We start from the raw sequence: 20,434 nt of genomic DNA, 5'->3' as shown, positions 1-20,434 counted from the left end.
ATGTCGTAGAGACCCCAAATACAATTGTTCCGGAATCAATGGAAAATTTATTTACTGTATCATAATCATTTACAATTCTAACCTGAACATTGATTAGTTCTTTACACGAATGCCTCCTAGGAGAAAGTTTAAAGAATTCTGACATGACATCTCTTACAACTGAGTTATTATGAAGGAAGTTTATCTTTAACAGCTGAGTTTCAGAAAAAGAGCACAAAAATCTAAGTTCTTGTTTGCTTCACTTACTCTTTTCTATTATCAGTGGTCTGTCTACAGATCTGTATGAAGATTTCATCTCTCAAGTCTGGGCCCATTGTCCAACCTTTTGTGGTTATCTCAAGAGCCAGCTGTGACTGGGTCAACTTAGTCTTCCTGTCACCCATGTACGACTGGATCAGTACCATCATTAAGGCAAATAAATTTCCACTCTTTTTTAAATATTAATCAAACAAAACAATCAATATAGTCACAATCATCAAAGAAAAAGCACTTGTTATTTAATGTATTCTTAATTTCATACTGTGCGGAATGGACATTTTGTCACAAGTTAGTGCAAAACTGTGCAATTTACTTTCAAAATCCCTCAACAAATGAAAAAGTTGACAGTCAGGTGGCAAATACTCACATATGCCACCCATCCAGGGGCTAGAAGTTATGTTCTTTAAAAGTTTTGAATTCAGGTACATTATATTACAGTTAAAAAAAATTTGACATCTAGTATTTGTGAGTGATTTTGTTTTTTAATCTCCCCATCATTTAATAATGGGCAACAACAAAGATGTTAAAGTCAAGGATATGTTTAAACACTTCTACTGCTTCTTTCTTCACATTCTTGTCTGCCGTTCTCAACATTGGCTTTGTAATTGGATCCTAAAAATCACAAATAACATTTAAGGGTTGTTATTCTAAAAAGATGCATTATACATACTCGCCTAAAGATGATAAACAAGTGTGAGAAATTTCAGAGCTATAGCTCTTACAGTGTTTGAGAAAAAAATGGACTTTAAACAAATATCTTAACCAGCCCTAATGCCGATGATCGACTGACTACACTTCCTCAGTTTTTCAAAAATCAGACAAGCTAAAAAATGGTTTATACCACAAATGAAACATTAGACATTTTTTACCTGTAATGAATTTGAAGCAAAGGGATCTTTTCTCATAGTGCTTGTTTTGTAAAAGTGAGGTGGTAAGATTTCATTCTACTGTGATTTCTCAGATTTTTTTTAAAAGCTTAACAGGACATCTTTTTTAACAAAACTGAAATTTCATCATAATTTACATATTCATTTATAACAACAGCCCTAAAGCATATCTCTAACGTTTTAAATCCAACATAATAATGTGTAAACAGTAATGAGAAATTCTTTTTTCTTTATCAAATAGTTTAACGAAGGACAGTGGTTTTCTACAAAGTAAAATCTCAACTTCTCTTATTATGAAAGACCTTACACTGAAATAGTTTATAAACTAGCTATACATGTACCAGGTGTATATAGTTTTAAACCTTACATACAGTAATGTTTATACACCGACATTAATTTTACATCTTAGGTAATAGGAAGTAATTGTTCTTATTTGGCTCTAATAAATCTTTAAATGAACCACCTGCATTTGCTATGTCTATCGGACAAATTTTACCTTTGACCACTTCAACATGTTCGTAAGTGGAACATTCTTGCCAAAAAGGCCCTTCTTATGTTTATTGAGGTGTTGTTGAGCATAGTTCTCTATGTCACTGTCTGACGGCAGTTTCTGTTTAGGAGACAGGTGCTTGCTATGACTAATTGGTGGACAGGTGCCTGCTCGACCCTGAAAATAGAAACAAGTTTGAACTTTGGTCACAAGGCAAAAAACAAGTTTTAAAGCTATTTAGTTTTAAAATCTACTACACTTCTGTTCTATTTCAAACTCAAAATGAAACTAAAATGCTGACATATTGTTAATGATGTGTCTCATAAACACAATGGTAAATTCTGCATGCAGAACAGTAATGCAACTTTTACAATAGCGGCCAAACATTCACGTAAGCCAAAAAAAACTTCAATTGTTCCTAATTCATGCAATTAACATACACCTGTTGAGTCTTTAAACAATACACATAACAAACATAAATTTCCTCTACATACAACTAAAATCCAAATGATTATGACACATTTTTTAAATACTTTTTTATATGCAGACAGGAAGTTTACGTCCTAAACCCCAGACTTGTGAATCACTGAGCAAATCTGGGCTTAGAGAATAAATGTCAAACCCTCGAGTGCAAAAACTATTAATAATATTACTGCTTAATATGGCCTATAAGTAAAAGGTCAACATCCATTGTTTAGAGGACACAGATGACTTACCTGTCTACTCAAAGATCCTATACTAGATGAGACAGGCATACTGGCGTCAGACTGGCTCGGTACCACCATAGACAGTGGTCTGTGAGTCATGTCTAACTGAGCAGAGTGTCGCTCTGACCCAGGACTCCCGTCTGTGGCTTCCCCACCTTTCTCATGTTTCTTGCGTTTTAATGAGGCATGTTGTGTCTCGACTGCAAGGCCTGTTGGGAGTCCGCCCAGGAACTGTGTGCCAGGATATAGATTTGTGTTCTCTGTGTCTTCAAACCCTTGATCTGGAAAAAAAAGAAATATTCAATTTAGTATACAGAGGAAAAATACTGTACTGTTCTTACAGTTCGGCAATATGAGCAGACATCAGTGTATGAACAAAATTTCTTCTTACACAGTTTAAGATTTTAAGAAACGTTTAAAGTTTACAGTGAAATTATTTTTACTTGTTTCTATGAATTTAAGCTTACTCAAATCACTGCAGTCTTCAACCTGAGAAAAAGCCTAGGAAGTATACAGTCGGGTTCAAACTTCAAACCAATACTTCCCAATCTAGTGGCTGACACCTTAAACATTATTACCACCATTCCAGTGTTAACATTAAACAATATTTTTATATATTGCATCAAACTAAGTTCATTATTTATTTTTTCTCTACAGTATATATCTACTAAATGGTTTTATAACAAGGCATCAAAAAATTAATTTTCACAGTTTTATTCTATTTTTTTTTCACTCATTAGCCAAGTAAACACATGCTGAAAATAAACCAGTCATATCACTGTGTCATTCAGCACAAACTATGGAGCGACCATTTATTTAAGGAGTCATGTAGTAACACATAATATGAAATTATTCAAACATAGACCGTGCCCTTAAACTTTCAATACATGTAGTAAAGAAGTGTCCTATTTCTGTTTCATCTTCAGCATTGTGTAAGATTATAATAAATTATCTGCCTAGTAGTAATATCAGGAAAGAGTTCTTGACTACGAAATCAATCAATAAAAATATGATTACCTTCTGAGAACTGCGAACTTTGCATCAGATCAATCATATGATCATCATCATCATCATCATCTTCCTCTTCCTCATCATCCTCATCCTCCGCCGTTCCATTCAACTCCCGCGTCAATTCCAAAGTAACTGAGCCATCACCATTTCGCAAATCATCATTAAATTCACTAATTTCTATATTAGAGTTTCTTTCTTTTAACACATTTTTCAAATTGTTTTCGTCATTGAGGTGAAATTTTGGAATCTGAGCCAATTCTGTCACTTTGGTATTCGTAATTTCCTCTATTTTCATTGGTGGTGGAATATTTGGTAAATTTGCATATTCTGGTTCTGAATCTTCATCGTCCCCTACATCTTTTGATGTATTTTGTAAATACTGGTTATTTGTTACGTGAGAAAACTGATTATCACTAGTCCGTTCTTTATAATCACGGTCCGGATAACTTTTGTTTGAACCGCGGGAAGAAATAGAGTCTTGAAAAGACACTGCACTATCTTGCATGTTTCTTAACGAACCTTCAGACTGAACGTCTGACATATTTCGAATGGAACCCTGGGAGGACTGAGAGTCAGACAACTCTCGACTGCGTAATGAATGAGAAACTTGACTGTCTTTGCGATCAGGCCCTAATCGTCCTGACGAATAGGAACCATCACTATCTGATCGTTCATGTCGATAAAAGTTTGTTTCAAAATATTCAGGATGAATTTGTGATGTCTGCATTGCAGCACTGTCACCTTGACCTTCACTAGCACCAGGTTCAAGCAGAGCTTGTTCAACATTAATTTTCTTATACGCGGTATTACCATCACGTCTATTTACGCCTATGTATGTTGGATTTGTTCTAGGAAATCGTAGTTTTGGTTTACTTGGCGATGGACTTACATGTCCACCTTGCTGCTGACACAGAATATCCTGGCTAAATGCCAAACATTCATCCCTCGACCCTGACTGAGGAATTACTGGACTATACATACGATCAGTCTGCAACTCCCTTGTTGGAGTCGGAGTGCCTGTATTCACTGGGCTAAATTGAGAACTTCGTTCAACTTCCTGTCGGGACATATTTAACACCGGACTATATAAATTATCTTGTCTATAACTTGATGATGAATTAGATGACTGAACAGTGACGGGGCTATACAAACGTTCATGATCATGTACAGAACCTTCTCGAGAATGAATTGAGTCATGGAAAGATCCCTCACGTGAATGTAACGGGGGAGGGGTAAAAGAATCATGTCTGTTAGGCGGGGTGTAAGTTTCTGACCGACTACTAGCATACATATATTCCTTATCACTACCACTGCCTCTATGATATGCAGCACCCCTTGAAAAACCGTGCCCATGCCCTTGATATATGTATGAATCATCTCTTGCATAATGTGGTGATTCATCTCTCATCCTACTTTCTGGATATCTGTAACTGCTTGATCTTGTTGGAAGTCCTCCACTATGTGTACTTTCACTACGATGGACAGCCGAATGTGTTCGCTGTAATCGAGGCGAATCAACCCCTCTTGGCAACATTTCATATGATTCTCTACGTCCGATGCCAGACTGAAATGATGGGCTTGATGAGTAGCCAGCCTGGGTTGATGAATGAGACGAATGCGAACCAGAGTGTGAGCCTCGTCGGCGGATCTGCTCGGCACTAGCCCGCTCCCCAGTAGCTCGGTCTTTGAAGCTATCATAGTGACCAGAGCTACTTAAAGAAGAACTGGAATCTTGTCGACTGTATCGATGCTGAAATTACAGTTTATGATTATAGTGTTTTACACAAATGACATGCATACCCATAGGGGCTTCCATGGAAAGTGCATAAAACAAACAAATGTAAGAAACATTTGCATTACACAGTATACAGGAATTTGTTATTATAGCATTTTTTGTGTATAAACAATAACAGCTTGATATTAATTTATGCGTTATCTAATAGTTAATCTGTAAGCACTAACATGATTGTTTGGCAAGAGAGCTTAAATGCAAATATATCTTCCTTTACTTTGAATACACCATATTAACTACACAGAGTAGGCATAAATATTCCAATTAACAATTAATTTGTATTTCTATTAGTGCATCATCACTAGCAGACTGAACAAATAAATGGCTACCTTTCTTCCCGGATGAGGACTTGTAACTGGTTGACCGGACGTCTCTTTCAGGGAACCAGTCCTCACATGGTGCTCTCTTCTCTGCAGGAAATAAAATATCACTATGTAAACCACAGAAAATAATGTCAAGAATATGAAAATGACGGCTTCTAGAATTTGCTGACTGGTTATATAATCATCCATCATGCGAGAGACCAGTCTGGACACGAGCTCCATTTTGACTGAGGATTCATGGGAAATGTCTGTCTGCTGCAAGTTTCAATTGTTTGTTCACAACTTCTACAGAACTTTCTATATTATTTAACATAACTGTATGTTATGACTGTTTCTTCATGAATATCATAAAAAAAATCCTGTTGTTTATTATCTATTTCATCCAGTCTGTTCTGCAACATGAATAAATTCCATCAATGCCACTTATACGCAGTAAATGTTATTATTATCAAACCATGTTCTGTGGATCTCCAATCTTACATCATAAAACACCTACATCTACTCCAATTACTGAAGCTTGCATACAACAGGTTGCAGTATGAAATAAACTTCATCAATTTTCAAAGATTCTAAGATCTGATTATTACCAAGAAAAATTTAAGAAAACCATAAACACTTAGACAAAGCACGGCATGATTCCAGAATAAAAGCCTTGTTTCAAAAATAACCACCTAGTTGATTTTTTTTTAGATAACTCCAACAGTGCTTCATATATTCGGCTTTTATATTTATTTTTTCCTGTCTAATTATTCTCCACGATTCAAGTTCTTTTTCTCTCTCCCACATGAGATATTACAGTGAAGACGGACAGTTAACAGACAGTAATATACCAACAGATTCTTATTATGTCTTTGGAAAACATTGCAAGGTGAAATATTTGGCATAGGTAAATAAATCCAAACACCACTTGCTAGAATATCATTTATATTCTCCTTGATATTTCACTGAAACCTGTTTTTCACTTTTAACAGTAGCACCTCTGGTATTTCTAAGTCTAGCTCAATTATTCATAAAATTCTAAATATTTGCCACACACAATAAAACACAGGAAAAAAATCTACTTTTCATAATTTCCTGTTCAAGCAGAGAACTTTTTAAAGTATTCCCCACTGTCTCATGATTCTACAATATCTACATACAAGGTCACAGTCACATTTCATACGGACTTATTAAAAATGCCGTAGACATTTCCAGTTAAAACCACTTTATAATTTAATCAATACTAATGATTCAGTAATTAAAGTTCAAAATGTAACTAGATATTGTCTGTCTGCACACTTATGTTCATTAACGTAACAGCTTATAATTGATTTCCTGTTTTAACTTCATGACTATTCAAAATAATAACAACAAATAACTATAATTTTACAGCTGTTAAACACAGACACGCTCAAATTTCACTTAATTTTTTGGAAGTAATTCCTGTATTTGCGGTCCTCCATACTCTTCACACTTCACAGAAAATTCCTTAAAACCGTTTACATTTTTCACTGTCATGAAGAATACTCATATAAAATAAATTTATTTCATGTGTAAACTGACTGCGCTATTATTCATAAGTATCTTCAGAGAAAAAAAAATCTATTTTCCATGTGATAAACATAATAATGTATGTATGTTTTGCAAGTACTTCTATTGTAAACTGGCAATGATTTGCTGAGGCCAAATATGTAGAATTCATGTTCTTTTAGCCAGTCATACACATTCAAAATAATCACCTTGAATAAAAAATCACTGCATTTTGAAGCCTAATATAACAAAACTTTTATCTATAAATAGATATTTTACGTATAAAGGATATGTGTACTTTTGACTGAAAAAAAATGTATCAAATATTGTATATCCCTGAGACCAGAACCAAACACGAACACAACTTATAACTTTTCCTAGTCTTGGTACTTTGGGGAATGTTGGTACTGAATAGAAAATTATCTTCCATTAATTACCAGCAACACCTAATTACATGAGTGCTTATGTAATGATACTGTTAGTGTATTGACCAGTACAGAAAGCAGCTGTTGCTTCATGTACAATATCTTTATACAATATTCACAAGCAAAACTGAAAACCTGTTATTGGAAGCGGAAAAAAAAATCTGTTTGCTCCATTTCTACCACCTCCTTTGAAACTTGGCAGGAACATTCACCTCATCATGCAATGTTTCAGGAGTTTCAAGGTTTTCTAAGACAACTTAAATTAAAATTTCTTCAGCATTATACTTGTTCATTAATAAAGGTAAAGGATACAAGTGGGGCATTTCAATAACAATTTAAACTCATTGAATTAGATTTTTTGAAGTCTGGCTTGACAGTTGAATTATGCACGCCCCCTTTTAAGCTGTGATTCAACATGCATATTTTGGTTGAGAGATGCAATAACATCTAAAACAATTTCTTTCTGCTCCAAACTAAAGAACAAAACATGTATAAGATTATACCACTGATAATATGTATCTTGTTTATATTACTCATCTAAAAGGTTGAACTTTTTACAGTTTTCAGTGAGCTAAGATATATTATGATCTACAAGAAACATTTTCAGGCCGTTACCTTAAGGATTACTACCTGTAACAGGCCTCAATTTCACCAAAAGAGTACATACATCTTGAAAATATAAGCTTTAAAATGTCAAACGATAGAAATAAGGTGCATACTGACAAGCTATATAGTGACAGAAGTTCTAAAAAAAATCCTTTTAATTACCTCCCCTGATAATTTTGGTTTTTCATGAGTTATCTCCCCTGAAAACTAAAAAAGTAATGATTTTCTCCTTTTCCCTATGGGGAAGTTTAAATTTCTTTTTGATATTTGTATCAGAATCATATAATGCAGCTTTCTACCGCACACTTTTCTCGAAACCCAAGTTCAGATTCTCATAATCAAAGAAATTATATATTTCCCATAGGCATCAATGTTAACTTCAATACCGATTATTTCCCCAAAAATTGATAAAATTTGAAAAATCTCTCGGCGAAATGTTTTTTATTGTGAATGTCTTTAAAGTGACGAAATTTCATTTAAATATTACCATCCAGTTACAAGATATGAAAAATGGCTATTACACCATGTTATCCTTAGGTGCAATTTAAGTAACAAGCAAATTCAAAGACATCATGTAAGTGCACACCACACATCCTTTTCATACTAAACAAGTTGAGAACACCCCCGACTTATGAACAATACTGACATATGACTGAGAATATATTATCACTAAAAAGTACATTTTCAGACACTGCCCACTTTGTTGTCTCAACAGGATATGGTTAAATTTTTAATCTAAAATACAATCATCAAAGCAAAAGAAATTTTCATCGCCAAGCTGAAAAAAATCCCCAAAAACGGAAGACCAATTTTTTTCAACTATTCTCTGTACTAAAGTACAATTCACTGTCAACTGGTCGTAAACTGCTCATGATCATTCTATCCACTTACAAACCAGTAACCTCTGTAATATGTAGAAAATGTTTCCCTGCCTTGACCTTTGACTGTAAGTGCAGCATTCCTATGATGCATAGATAATTATGCTAATTAGAGAATAATAGTCCCAGTGTTTCAGGGTGTAATTGTTATCATTATGCACATTATTACGTTATCATCATAATTCATCTTGCACACTTATAGCATGTCACGAGGTAAGTACTGTAAAATCTGTGATCTTCATTGATGATTTAGCTTGAAAAATCCTTTAAAACCTTGAACATTTATTGTTAGTTTATTCAAATCATGCCATGTCTACAGTTACATGCTCCAACGTAAAAGAGTTATTATAATACAGAATCTTTGCTGCACATCTTAGGAGAACATTGTGAGCCTTTAAGGTAACTTTGGCATGTCAGAGACAGTAACTATCATTACTTTCATTACAAACAATTCTCGAGACCTCACGAAAATATTATAATAATTCTAGTTATCATAGGCGTTGCTGGAGTTTTGAAATATTTATACATACAGCATGCAGGCAAACCATGAGGCTGAAGTTGTGTACCAATGAATGAGAATTAGACACAAAAATATATCTTTACTATTGGGGTAGCCTGTGACCATTTTTTATATTATGCACAATGTGTGTATAAGAGAAAATGCTTACACAAACTGGATGAAAGTGTCTACATATTTACAATTTACAGAACAATAAATCAGAAGTGCAGCTGTATTAAATGATATAACGGATGAAAACACTTAAGAATTGACGTTATACACCCAAACTATAACAGGATACAAACGACCTTCTGTTTTAATTCTGATATAACAGCTTGATGAAATCTTGAATACAAAAACATGTTTTATTTTTCATTCTTAATATATTTCAGAGCCGGAACAGAAGTTTAGCTTTCCAGCTTAATCAAAGATTTCCGACAGGTCTTGAATGATGCTGATAAAGTCTAAATGTTGGAAATAATAAGAGCCCTCTAATGACAGTGCACTCCACTATTTGAAGCTTTTCCACCTAATACTAGCTTTAACAAAATTGAAAAAGTTGAAAAAATAGAATAATTCTGCTAAAATGTACGCCCGACCGAGTTCTGAAACTTGCCACATGAGGTCTGATGATCCCTTGATGCCAAAAATGTGTGCAGAATTTGAAAATTTTTGGTTGAGTAATACCTGAGAAACAAGCTTTCAATGCAAAACTCTCAAAATATTTCTATGTTAAAAAGGGGCATAATTCTGACAAAATAAAAGCTAGAGTTATTTAACTTAAAGGCGTACGCTAGAAATCCCTGTATATGAGATGGGCGAAAATTTTCAGAATTTCTTCAAACTTTGGATATTGAAGGACAATCATCTAAGAAACAAAACAAGAAGCTGCGTTCAACAAATGCTTGATGCCCCCGGTGGCATCCTTGTCAATACAAAGCAACCTAAGTCCAAAACGAGGTCAAGGTCAAACTGAGGTCAGGTGATGTTTGAAGATTAGGAATGGTCACAGGTTACATCTGTATTAGTATCAACTCATTCTTGTAAGCGGTATTAATGCTAGACGAAACGGTCCCATTTAGTTAACAAAGAGATGGCCCATATAAAGCAACCTAAGTCCAAAATGAGGTCAAGGTCAAGGTCAAACTGAGGTCAGGTGATGTCTGAAGATGGGGAATGGTCACAGGTTACATCTGCATTAGTATCAAGTCATTCTAGTAAGGGGTATTGATGCTAGACAAACGGTCCCATTTGGTTAACCAAGAGATGGCCCATATAAAGCAACCTAAGTCCAAAATGAGGTCAAGGTCAAGGTCAAACGGAGGTCAGGTGATGTCTGAAGATGGGGAATGGTCACAGGTTACATCTGCATTAGTATCAAGTCATTCTAGTAAGGGGTATTGATGTTAGACAAACGGTCCCATTTGGTTAACCAAGAGATGGCCCATATAAAGCAACCTAAGTCCAAAATGAGGTCAAGGTCAAGGTCAAACGGAGGTCAGGTGATGTCTGAAGATGGAGAATGGTCACAGGTTACATCTGCATTAGTATCAAGTCATTCTAGTAAGGGGTATTGATGCTAGACGAAACGGTCCCATTTGGCTAACCTCGTACGAACGGACGGATGGACAGGACGATCACTATATGCCTCCCGCATCAGTAGATGCCGGGGGGCATAAAAATGCAATAAAAATTATAGGTCACCGGATTCGAAAAAGAGTTATCTGCCCTTGAAAACGTCATTTTTTGGGGAAATGCCGTTTTCAAGGGCAGATAATTCTTTCTCGATACCGGTGACCTATGATTTTTATTGCATTTTTTTGTTTCTTAGATGATTGTCCTTCAATATCCAAAGTTTGAAGAAATTCTGTTATTGGGAAAATTTTCGCACAAAGTTCTAGCATACGTCCTTAATGCCATATGAGGTCAACCCATGATGGCAAAGTCATGTGAAAGCATTTGGCCAAGAAGTTTTGAGAAACCTTCTTACATGCAAAACTTTTGTGATGTGGACACAAACGCACATGAAAGGGGGATTACAACAGCTCTACTACTTGAAAAATTTAAAAACAGTCCAGTTAAAAATGTCATTCATTATGCTTGTAATATTCCCTCAACTTTAAAATTGTTTGTACAACTAGATACTGTTGTGCTTTCTAATTAAATAACTTAAAGCCCTTGTTGTTGTTGTTCCATGCCTGAACTATGGGTTGAATACTTTCACTGGCTAGCAGATGGTCAGTTGTTGTACTAAGGTAGCTGACCATGACTAAAATACAAGGGCAGCAGAGGTCTCCCTTCACCATAAATGTTGTTGACTAGACTTATAACTTGACAAACAATGCTGCTTAAAAGTGAGAAACAAATCAACAGAACTGCTTCGTGTTTGGAAAACAACTAAGTGACAAAGTCTTGTGTTTTTTCTGCTACATTATATACTCAGTTATATTATCATCATTCACTTCAATATATTCATGACTACCTTATACCTATCACTGTTTTTACAGGGCACAAATAACAAAATTTCCAGAGCTTTCTAACCAACACTGCTGGCTCCATCATGGGAAAGCTTAATACAACAAACATCTTGTTTACAACATAATCATATACACCTGAATATCTCATCAGAGACAGATCAAAGCTTCTCTCAAGGTAAAATGTTATATATCATCAAACACCCTACCATACTGTAATCATAGGGATCAATAAAACTTTACCATACTGATCTTCCTGCAGACATAATTCTACAATATTAAAATGATCAACAAAAGCTGTTCAGGACAGAAGTGCTTGAATCTCCAACAGCCTTGTCAATAAAGAAGGTTAAATTAATGAAAACAAAAGTTTAAAAAGGTGCTTGTTTGTAACAATGCAAAACAGAGTTATGGAACCTGTATGCAAATCTTTCATTTTATGACAAGTCCAGTATCAAAAAATATATTGGATGATATCATACTGGACAGTCATGTGGTACAGATGAAAATTGCTGACTGGCAGTGCTTTTAACAGAAACAGTAACAGTATCAATTTCTTAAAAGCAGTCGATTCCGCTTATTTGAATACTGGTTATTGGTATATTCCGCTTAAGTGAATATATTCAGTGCACTCTTAAATTTAATCTGTATAGCAAATGTTTTAAAGACGGTTTTTAAATGATATACACACCTTGAAAAAATTTGGTACAGCATTAATAATAGCATATTTTACTCAATTATATGTGGGGGAATAAAACAAACAACAAACAAACAAAAATAAAAACACTATTTCAATGTTGCAAATTTTTAAAAGTTTTAAAATAAGTAAAATTTAAGACATATCTATTAATTAACATTACTATTTGCTTTCCAAACTAGGGAAGCGTGAAACTGAACAACAATATGGTTAAAAACAAATTGCACATACAGTCGGTGAAAAAAAGTTACCACTGCTGACTAACATTCAAATTGTGAAGGTAATATCTTTATAAGAGGATTACAGGAGAGAGGGGTTTAATTCACCATTTTCAGAATTTTGGGGAAAATCATGTGCATATTTAATATTGCAGGAAGATTATCTAAGGGAGCCAACTTTATAAAATAAGAATAATTCAGCCTTGTTTGAGTTGTTCCCCTTCTATCATATTGAAAGGCATAAAAAGAAAAAAAAAATTAAGTGCTAGGCTTTTTGAAACTTAGTTACTAACAGATTATGTGTTATAGAAACATATGAAGAAAACTCATGTTCTAATGTTAACTTAAATTTTAAAGAAAGATCAGTTTTAGGCTCAATTTAGGGTCATGCAATCCTACAGTAACAACAAGACAAACGCCTTGACTACAGACACCTTGACCGTACCTAAATAAATAAATTATGAAATGAATATGTAAACAAAACACCTATATGTATGACAACTTATATATACAGATGAATAAACCTGATTTGCAAACAGACTAAACATACAGAAATAATACAGCTAATTTTATATATAAGCTGTAAACACTACATTATAAACTGATTTTCTATGTTGTAAAAAATCTTAATTCAAATTCTGCTGCCAACAACCTGACATATCATTCTTGAATCTTTTGACTGTATCAAAGAATAAAACCTTTATGCACATTAGAACAATTCATCATTGTTAACTATACTATCATAAATTATGATTTGCAAGCGAAGTTTGATATGTGGTGGTGGTGGGGGGTGGGGGGCATACAGTACATCTTATGTGATAGGACTAGGCTGTCTTCCAGGTCAGAGTTTCTACCAAGGCAGCTGGGCTCCTCTTCCACCATTAAAAGCCAGAAAGTTGCCCTGTGGCCTGTAGTACGTCTGTGTGATTTATTTATCAAAACCAACAAACTATTGGCAACCTTTGTTATAAAACATTACACTGACTACTGATACAAGCCAGTTGTATCATACACTATATGAATCAGTTAGATTTCTGTTATTTAAACTTTCATAGAACATTTAAATTCTTCTACATTTACAGGGAGGCACAGAGGTTGTCTCTTGACTCAGAGGCTGCAAGTTCAAATATTGTCTGATGAGGAATTTGACCATAGTCTCCACAAATCAATCAAAAAAGAATAGGTCAGAAATCTTGATTTTTTGTTTTGGGTTTAACGCCGTTTTTCAACAGTATTTCAGTCATGTAACGGCGGGCAGTTAACCTAACCAGTGTTCCTGGATTCTGTACCAGTACAAACCTGTTCTCCGCAAGTAACTGCCAACTTCCCCACATGAATCAGAGGTGGAGGACTAATGATTTCAGACACAATGTCGTTTATCAAATAGTCACGGAGAACATTCGCCCCGCCCGAGGATCGAACTCACGACCCCGCGATCCGTAGACCACGCTCTACCTACTGAGCTAAGCGGGCGGGCTAAGAAATCTTGAAGCAAGTTTTGAGAGTGGTCTGAAAAAACAACAGAAAAACCTGTGAAAACTTGAATAAATATCTATTCTATTTTGGAGGTTAGAAACCATCACCTTGAAATTTCATATGTATTGAATATTTCTTCTACTTTTTGATTTTACCTCTCTTTTTTTCAGCTGAAAATTGGCTGGAAGCTGTTTTCACTAACAGTAAACAGACACATAAACAAGCGCATCAAAATCTTCATGATTAAAACATGCTAATAAATTCAGAACAGCCTGAGGATATCATTGAAATTTGTTCTGATTCATTTGACATTTCGACAGCTCTTTATTATATGAATAAAGTAAGAACACATACTGTGTGTGGTAACTGGGGGAATCTTAATTATTATTAATTCTTACTAATTACCCAGGTTTCTTTTATGCTTATACAAATGTGGAAATGATTTTCTGATGAACTTGGCAAGAACTAGATTTATCTAGTTTATTACAGTTCAACGGGTTTTCTACCAGAATGTGATTTTTATCTAGAATTACCTCCCTTTATCCAGAATTACCACCCTTTATCCTCTCTCCCAGCAAAAACTCTGCACTATATTGTCATCTTTTATTTTACAGCCTCTTACATGATAATAAAGAAAATTAAGGCTGCATGCATGGTTACACTTAAGAAAGTCTAATAAAATTAATGTTCTTTCAACTTTTTCTAACAACATTATTACTTATATACTGATAATGTCCTTTCAGAAACTCAAAATTTTTCTTAGCCAGCTATATGTCGCTTTGTCGCAGTAATCTTCAAAACAGAGGCTGTATCATGTATAATCAACATTATGGGAGCGAAACAACATTCAGTCTCAATAAACAAAATTCTGTAATTCTTTAATAATCTTTTTCACCTTACCTTTTGTTTCACTTCAATGTATCTTAGTTTCAAATGACCACCTGAATAGACACTTTTGTTCAATTTACCATTTTTTATTATGTCCCTTTAACATACAACTCGTTATTATATCATTCAAAATTATGGATTGCAAAACACAATAATGAGTAATGTTAGAGTTTAATTAAAACAGAGCAATACCAGATGACTGGCACTTCTCCAACCTGCACACCTCCCCCAACTTTGGTAAATCTCCAAATGTTTATTAATATTCAAGGAACTGAACATTATAATTAACTGCTATTGATGTAAAAAATTCTGCAGACAGTTTTATTACTAATGTGCTTGTTGGCTTTTAAATCAGTTCTTTTTTCTTCTTCTGCAACTGTAAAATGCAATTCACCTGAGTTTCATATTAACTTAAGGTACTCAAGCTTGTGTTTCAGAGTTTTGTTATATCTCATGCAACGATAATGGATATACTGAAGATTTAAAGCAGATTTCTCCAGCTTACAAACCCACCACAAAACAATTTTAACCTGCATCATATGAAAAAATCTTTTACATTTCATGGCAACAGTTTTCTTAACAAGAGCACTGAAATGCCGAGCAATATATGCCCAATATGATCTTTAGTCCCTAAGTGTGACCTTGATCTTGAAGCGAGCCATCCGAAACATATGCTTTGCATGTCGTCTCAATGTGGTGAACATTTGTGCCAAGTTTTTTCAAAATCCTTCAAGCATTTCAAGAGTTACAGAGCGGACATGAAGCAAAAGTCATATGACCTTTGACCACTAAGTGTGACCTTGACTTTGAAGCGAGCCAGCCAAAACATGCACTCTGTACATCCTCTCGATGTGGTGAATATTTGTGTCAAGTTTCTTTAAAATCCTTCAAGGTGTTCAAGAGTTAAAGAGCGGATACGAAATTGCTTAAGGACAGACAGACACTGGCGTCGTAACATAATACGTCCCTCCGGGTGTATAACAAAGTAGATATTTTTTGATCACTGTAAATTTTCCATTACTCAACATACAATTCACCTGATTTTCATATTTTCTTTGATGCTACAAAGTCCAAGCATGTTTTTCTTGGCAATATACCATCAATCACCTGAACATTGATTGTGTGGCACTTCCACTCTTCCATAGATTGCCCATACAGTTATATACAAAATCTTTAGCAAAATTTTCTAAGTTAAACAAGCAAATTCGATGAATTGGAATCCCCCGCCGAAAGGGTCAGAGTTGAGGAACGGCAAAAAAATATATCCAGCAAAAAGTTAAGAATGTTACCAAGAAGCAAACAATTTCATTAGTCAAAATCAAATTAAAAGAAAATGAATGGTTTGTTTGGGTGGGGCTGGGGGTGGGGGTGGGGTAGGATACAACAGTTTACATGTTGATTATAAATATTGATAGAAAATGAAAAATGAAAAAAAAAAAAAAAAAAAACAAGAGGACCATGATGGTCCTGAATCGCTCACCTCTTCCCACATGACCCAGTTTTGAGTATGACGTCGTTTTTTCTATTATTTGACATAGTGACCTAGTTTTTGAGCTCATGTGACCCAGTTTTGAACTTGACCTAGATATTATCAAGATAAAAATTCTGTCCAATTTTCATGAAGATCCATTGAAAAATATGGTCTCTAGAGAGATCAAAAGATTTTAATAATTTTATACCTACTGACCTAGTTTTTGACCGCAGTTGACCCAGTTTCAAACTTGACCTAGATATCATCAAGATGAACATTCAGACCAACTTTCATACAGATCCCATGAAAAGTATGGCCTCTAGAGAGGTCACAAGGTTTTTTTATTATTTGACCTACTGACCTAGTTTTTTAAGGCACGTGACCCAGTTTCAAACTTGTCCTAGATATCATCAAGGTGAACATTCTGACCAATTTTCATGAAGATCTCATGAAATATATGGCCTCTAGAGAGGTCACAAGGTTTTTCTATTTTTAGACCTACTGACCTAGTTTTTGACCGCACATGACCCAGTTTTCGAACTTGACCTAGATATCATCAAGATGAACACTCAGACCAATTTCATACAGATCCCATGAAAAATATGGCCTCTAGAGAGGTCACAAAGTTTTTCTATTATTTGACCTACTGACCTAGTTTTTGACGGCACATGACCCAGTTTCGAACTTGACCTAGATATTATCAAGGTGAACGTTTTGACCAATTTTCATGAAGATCTTGTGAAATATATGGCCTCTAGAGAGGTCACAAGGTTTTTCTATTTTTAGACCTACTGACCTAGTTTTTGATGGCACGTGACCCAGTTTCGAACTTGACCTAGATATCATCAAGGTGAACATTCTGACCAATTTTCATGAAGATCTTTTGAAATATATGGCCTCTAGAGAGGTCACAAGGTTTTTCTATTTTTAGACCTACTGACCTAGTTTTTGACGGCACGTAACCCAGTTTCGAACTTGACCTAAATATCATCAAGATGAACATTCTGACCAACTTTCATAAAGATCCCATGAAAAATGTGACCTCTAGAGTGGTCACAAGCAAAAGTTTACGGACGGACGCACGCACGCACGGACGGACGACGGACACCGCGCGATCACAAAAGCTCACCTTGTCACTTTGTGACAGGTGAGCTAAAAATGGGGGGCGGGGGGGGGGGGGGGGGGGAACCAAGGTAAGGTGGTGACCAGGTGTAGGTACACAACATCACATGTTTACAATAAATGTTCATGGAAAAGAATGAAAGAAGTTTAATGAAATTCTTCCAATTGGTTGGTTTGTTATGTACAGACCTGTGGATTTTTAAACAATTAAAGGGCAATAACTATATGGAAAATTGACCAATCGAAAAAAAACTTGAAGGGCATCGTCGCAGTATCTTGGTTCATGTCTGTTTCAAGTTTGATGAAATTCTACCTGCTATTTACTGAGAAATGGCTGCAGACGGACATTTTTCATTAAATCAAGGGCAATAACTCTGACGGAAATTGACCAATCAAAAAAAAAACTTGACGGGCATCATCGCAGTATGTTGGTTCATGTTTATTTCAAGTTCATGAAATTCTACCAAGTAGTTACTGAGAAATGTCTGCGGACGGATGGACGGATGGACTGACTGACGGACGGACAACGCCATTTCAATACCCCCCTCCCGATTTCATCGGCGGGGGATAAAAAGGGGCATAATTCTGCCCAAATGTAAGTCAGTTATAAAACTTAACATCTCCGGTCATCCCATGATGCCAGATACAGTCATGTTGTGTGAAGTTTGAAAGTATAAGGCCTAGTAGTTTTTGAGAAACGTGCTTACATGCAAAACTTCTGTCACTATAGGGTGACAACAAAAGCTCGGATCCACTATTTGAAAACACTCAAATAGTGGAGCATAAAATCTGGCCGATCTGGAAACAGATGAAAATGGCTTGAAACCAAATGTGTTTGGTGCTTGTGCAGAATTTACAGCTCAATCAAGGAACCAACTTATTGATTAAGCATCTCTTGAAAAGCCTATTTCATATCATAAACACCGTTTTATTACTAATGAGTTTGTTTGGCATTTAAGTAGATCCCTTTTCTCTTTCTGCATGAGTACTTTTCATTGCTCAGCATCAGATACACCTGAATTTCATATTTTCTTTGATGGTAAAACATCTGTTTTTCCGAGAAGGTTTTTATCTGGATATATAATCGCGGATATTAGATGCAACTAATGCATCATACAGGCTCGACACAATTATACTTCTAGAATTTCCTGGATATATTGAACTTAAGGAAGGATGAACAAGATCATGACTAATGCAACATCTAGATCTCCTTAAGATGTTTGTAAAAAACTTCCTGAGAAAAAAACAACAAAACGATAGACCTACATAAAACTATAAAATCAGCAAAATACTAAAATCAAACAAACCTGAACAAGAGAGCCATAGTGGTCCAAAGTCACTCACATGACCTTGAGTATTTGACCTTGAATAAACTATGAAACACTGAATCATGAATAGTGATATCTGTGTTTAGCATACAAAAACATAAAACAGGTCAAGTGCCCTGATTTGAACAAACCTGAGTGAGTATTCTACATACAAAGTTTGATGTAGATACATCAAGCAGTTCATGAAAAGCAGTTGTTTAAATGTTTTCATATCTTTCAGCTAATGGTCACTTAAAGTGACCGAGTATCCCGAGAGTGCATTTCAATGATACTACCTACCAAGTTTGATAATGATCCATCAAGCAGTTCACGACAAGAAGTCATTTGAAGGTATTTCTACTTTTAGCTGTAGTGGGTCCTAAAAGAGTCCAAGTGCCCCCATTTTAACAAAATTTAGCAAAGACCTAACTATGATGGAACAGACCAAATCTGATGAGGCTCCATTAAGCTGTTCATTAGAAGAAGTTGTTTAAAGGTTCTTTATATTAACATCTAGCATCCCCTAAAAGCAGCCGAGTACCTCTATTTAAACAAAATTGATAGAGGACCTTACAATGATGCCACAGATATCCATCATTTGGTTCATGAGAAGAACTTGTTTTTAAAGTGCCCCTATTTAAATAAACCTGAAAGATGTTACCTTACATTGATTCTGCAGACCCAGTTTGAAGAAAAGCAATCAAGTGGTTCATAAGCAGAAGTCATTAAAAAGTATTTCTATTATTAGCTCTAGCAGCCCCTTAAAGGGACCAAGTGCTCCCATTTAAAAAACAAGAGGACCATGATGGTCCTGAATCGCTCACCTATCCCCACATGACCCAGTGTTCAACTGAGTATAACGTCGTTATTTCTATTATTTGACATAGTGACCTAGTTTTTGAGCACATGTGACCTAGATATCATCAAGATAAAAAATTCTGACCAATTTTCATGAAGATCCATTGAAAAATATGGCCTCTAGAGAGGTCACAAGGTTTTTCTATTATTTGACCTAATGACCTAGTTTTTGAAGGCACGTGACCCACTTTTAAACTTGACCTAGATATCATCAAGGTGAACATTCTCACCAATTTTCATGAAGATCTCGTGAAAAATATGGCCTCTAGAGAGGTCACAAGGTTTTTCTATTTTTCGACCTACTGACCTAGTTTTTGACCGCACATGACCCAGTTTCGAACCTGACCTAGATATCATCAAACTGAACATTCTCACCAATTTTCATGAAGATCCATTGAGAAATATGGCCTCTAGAGAGGTCACAAGGTTTTTTCTATTTTTAGACCTACTGACCTAGTTTTTGACCCCATGTGACCCAGTTTCGAATTTGACTTAGATATCATCAAGATGAACATTCTGACCAATATTCATGAAGATC

General features: G+C 35.2%; 1 protein-coding gene across 8 annotated transcripts in view; it reads right to left on the bottom strand.

Annotated features, from left to right (window-relative positions):
- LOC123537297 (rho GTPase-activating protein 39-like) overlaps positions 1 to 20,434 on the bottom strand; it is a 126,412-nt gene that overhangs the window by 13,161 nt on the left and 92,817 nt on the right. For all 8 annotated transcript variants that reach the window (XM_053528467.1, XM_053528468.1, XM_053528464.1 and 5 more), the window contains 6 exons: positions 5,475 to 5,555; positions 3,360 to 5,103; positions 2,352 to 2,623; positions 1,642 to 1,812; positions 800 to 870; positions 247 to 399 (listed from right to left, as the gene is read on the bottom strand). In XM_053528467.1, coding sequence (XP_053384442.1) covers positions 247 to 399; positions 800 to 870; positions 1,642 to 1,812; positions 2,352 to 2,623; positions 3,360 to 5,103; positions 5,475 to 5,555 — 2,492 coding nt within the window. The remainder of the gene's footprint in view (positions 1 to 246; positions 400 to 799; positions 871 to 1,641; positions 1,813 to 2,351; positions 2,624 to 3,359; positions 5,104 to 5,474; positions 5,556 to 20,434) is intronic.

This window comes from Mercenaria mercenaria, chromosome 17 (genome assembly GCF_021730395.1).
Source record: "Mercenaria mercenaria strain notata chromosome 17, MADL_Memer_1, whole genome shotgun sequence".
In the NCBI taxonomy this organism is placed as follows: Eukaryota; Metazoa; Mollusca; class Bivalvia; order Venerida; family Veneridae; genus Mercenaria; species Mercenaria mercenaria.
Note: the sequence above shows the minus strand (reverse complement) of the source record. Positions and strands in the feature narration are given on the sequence as shown.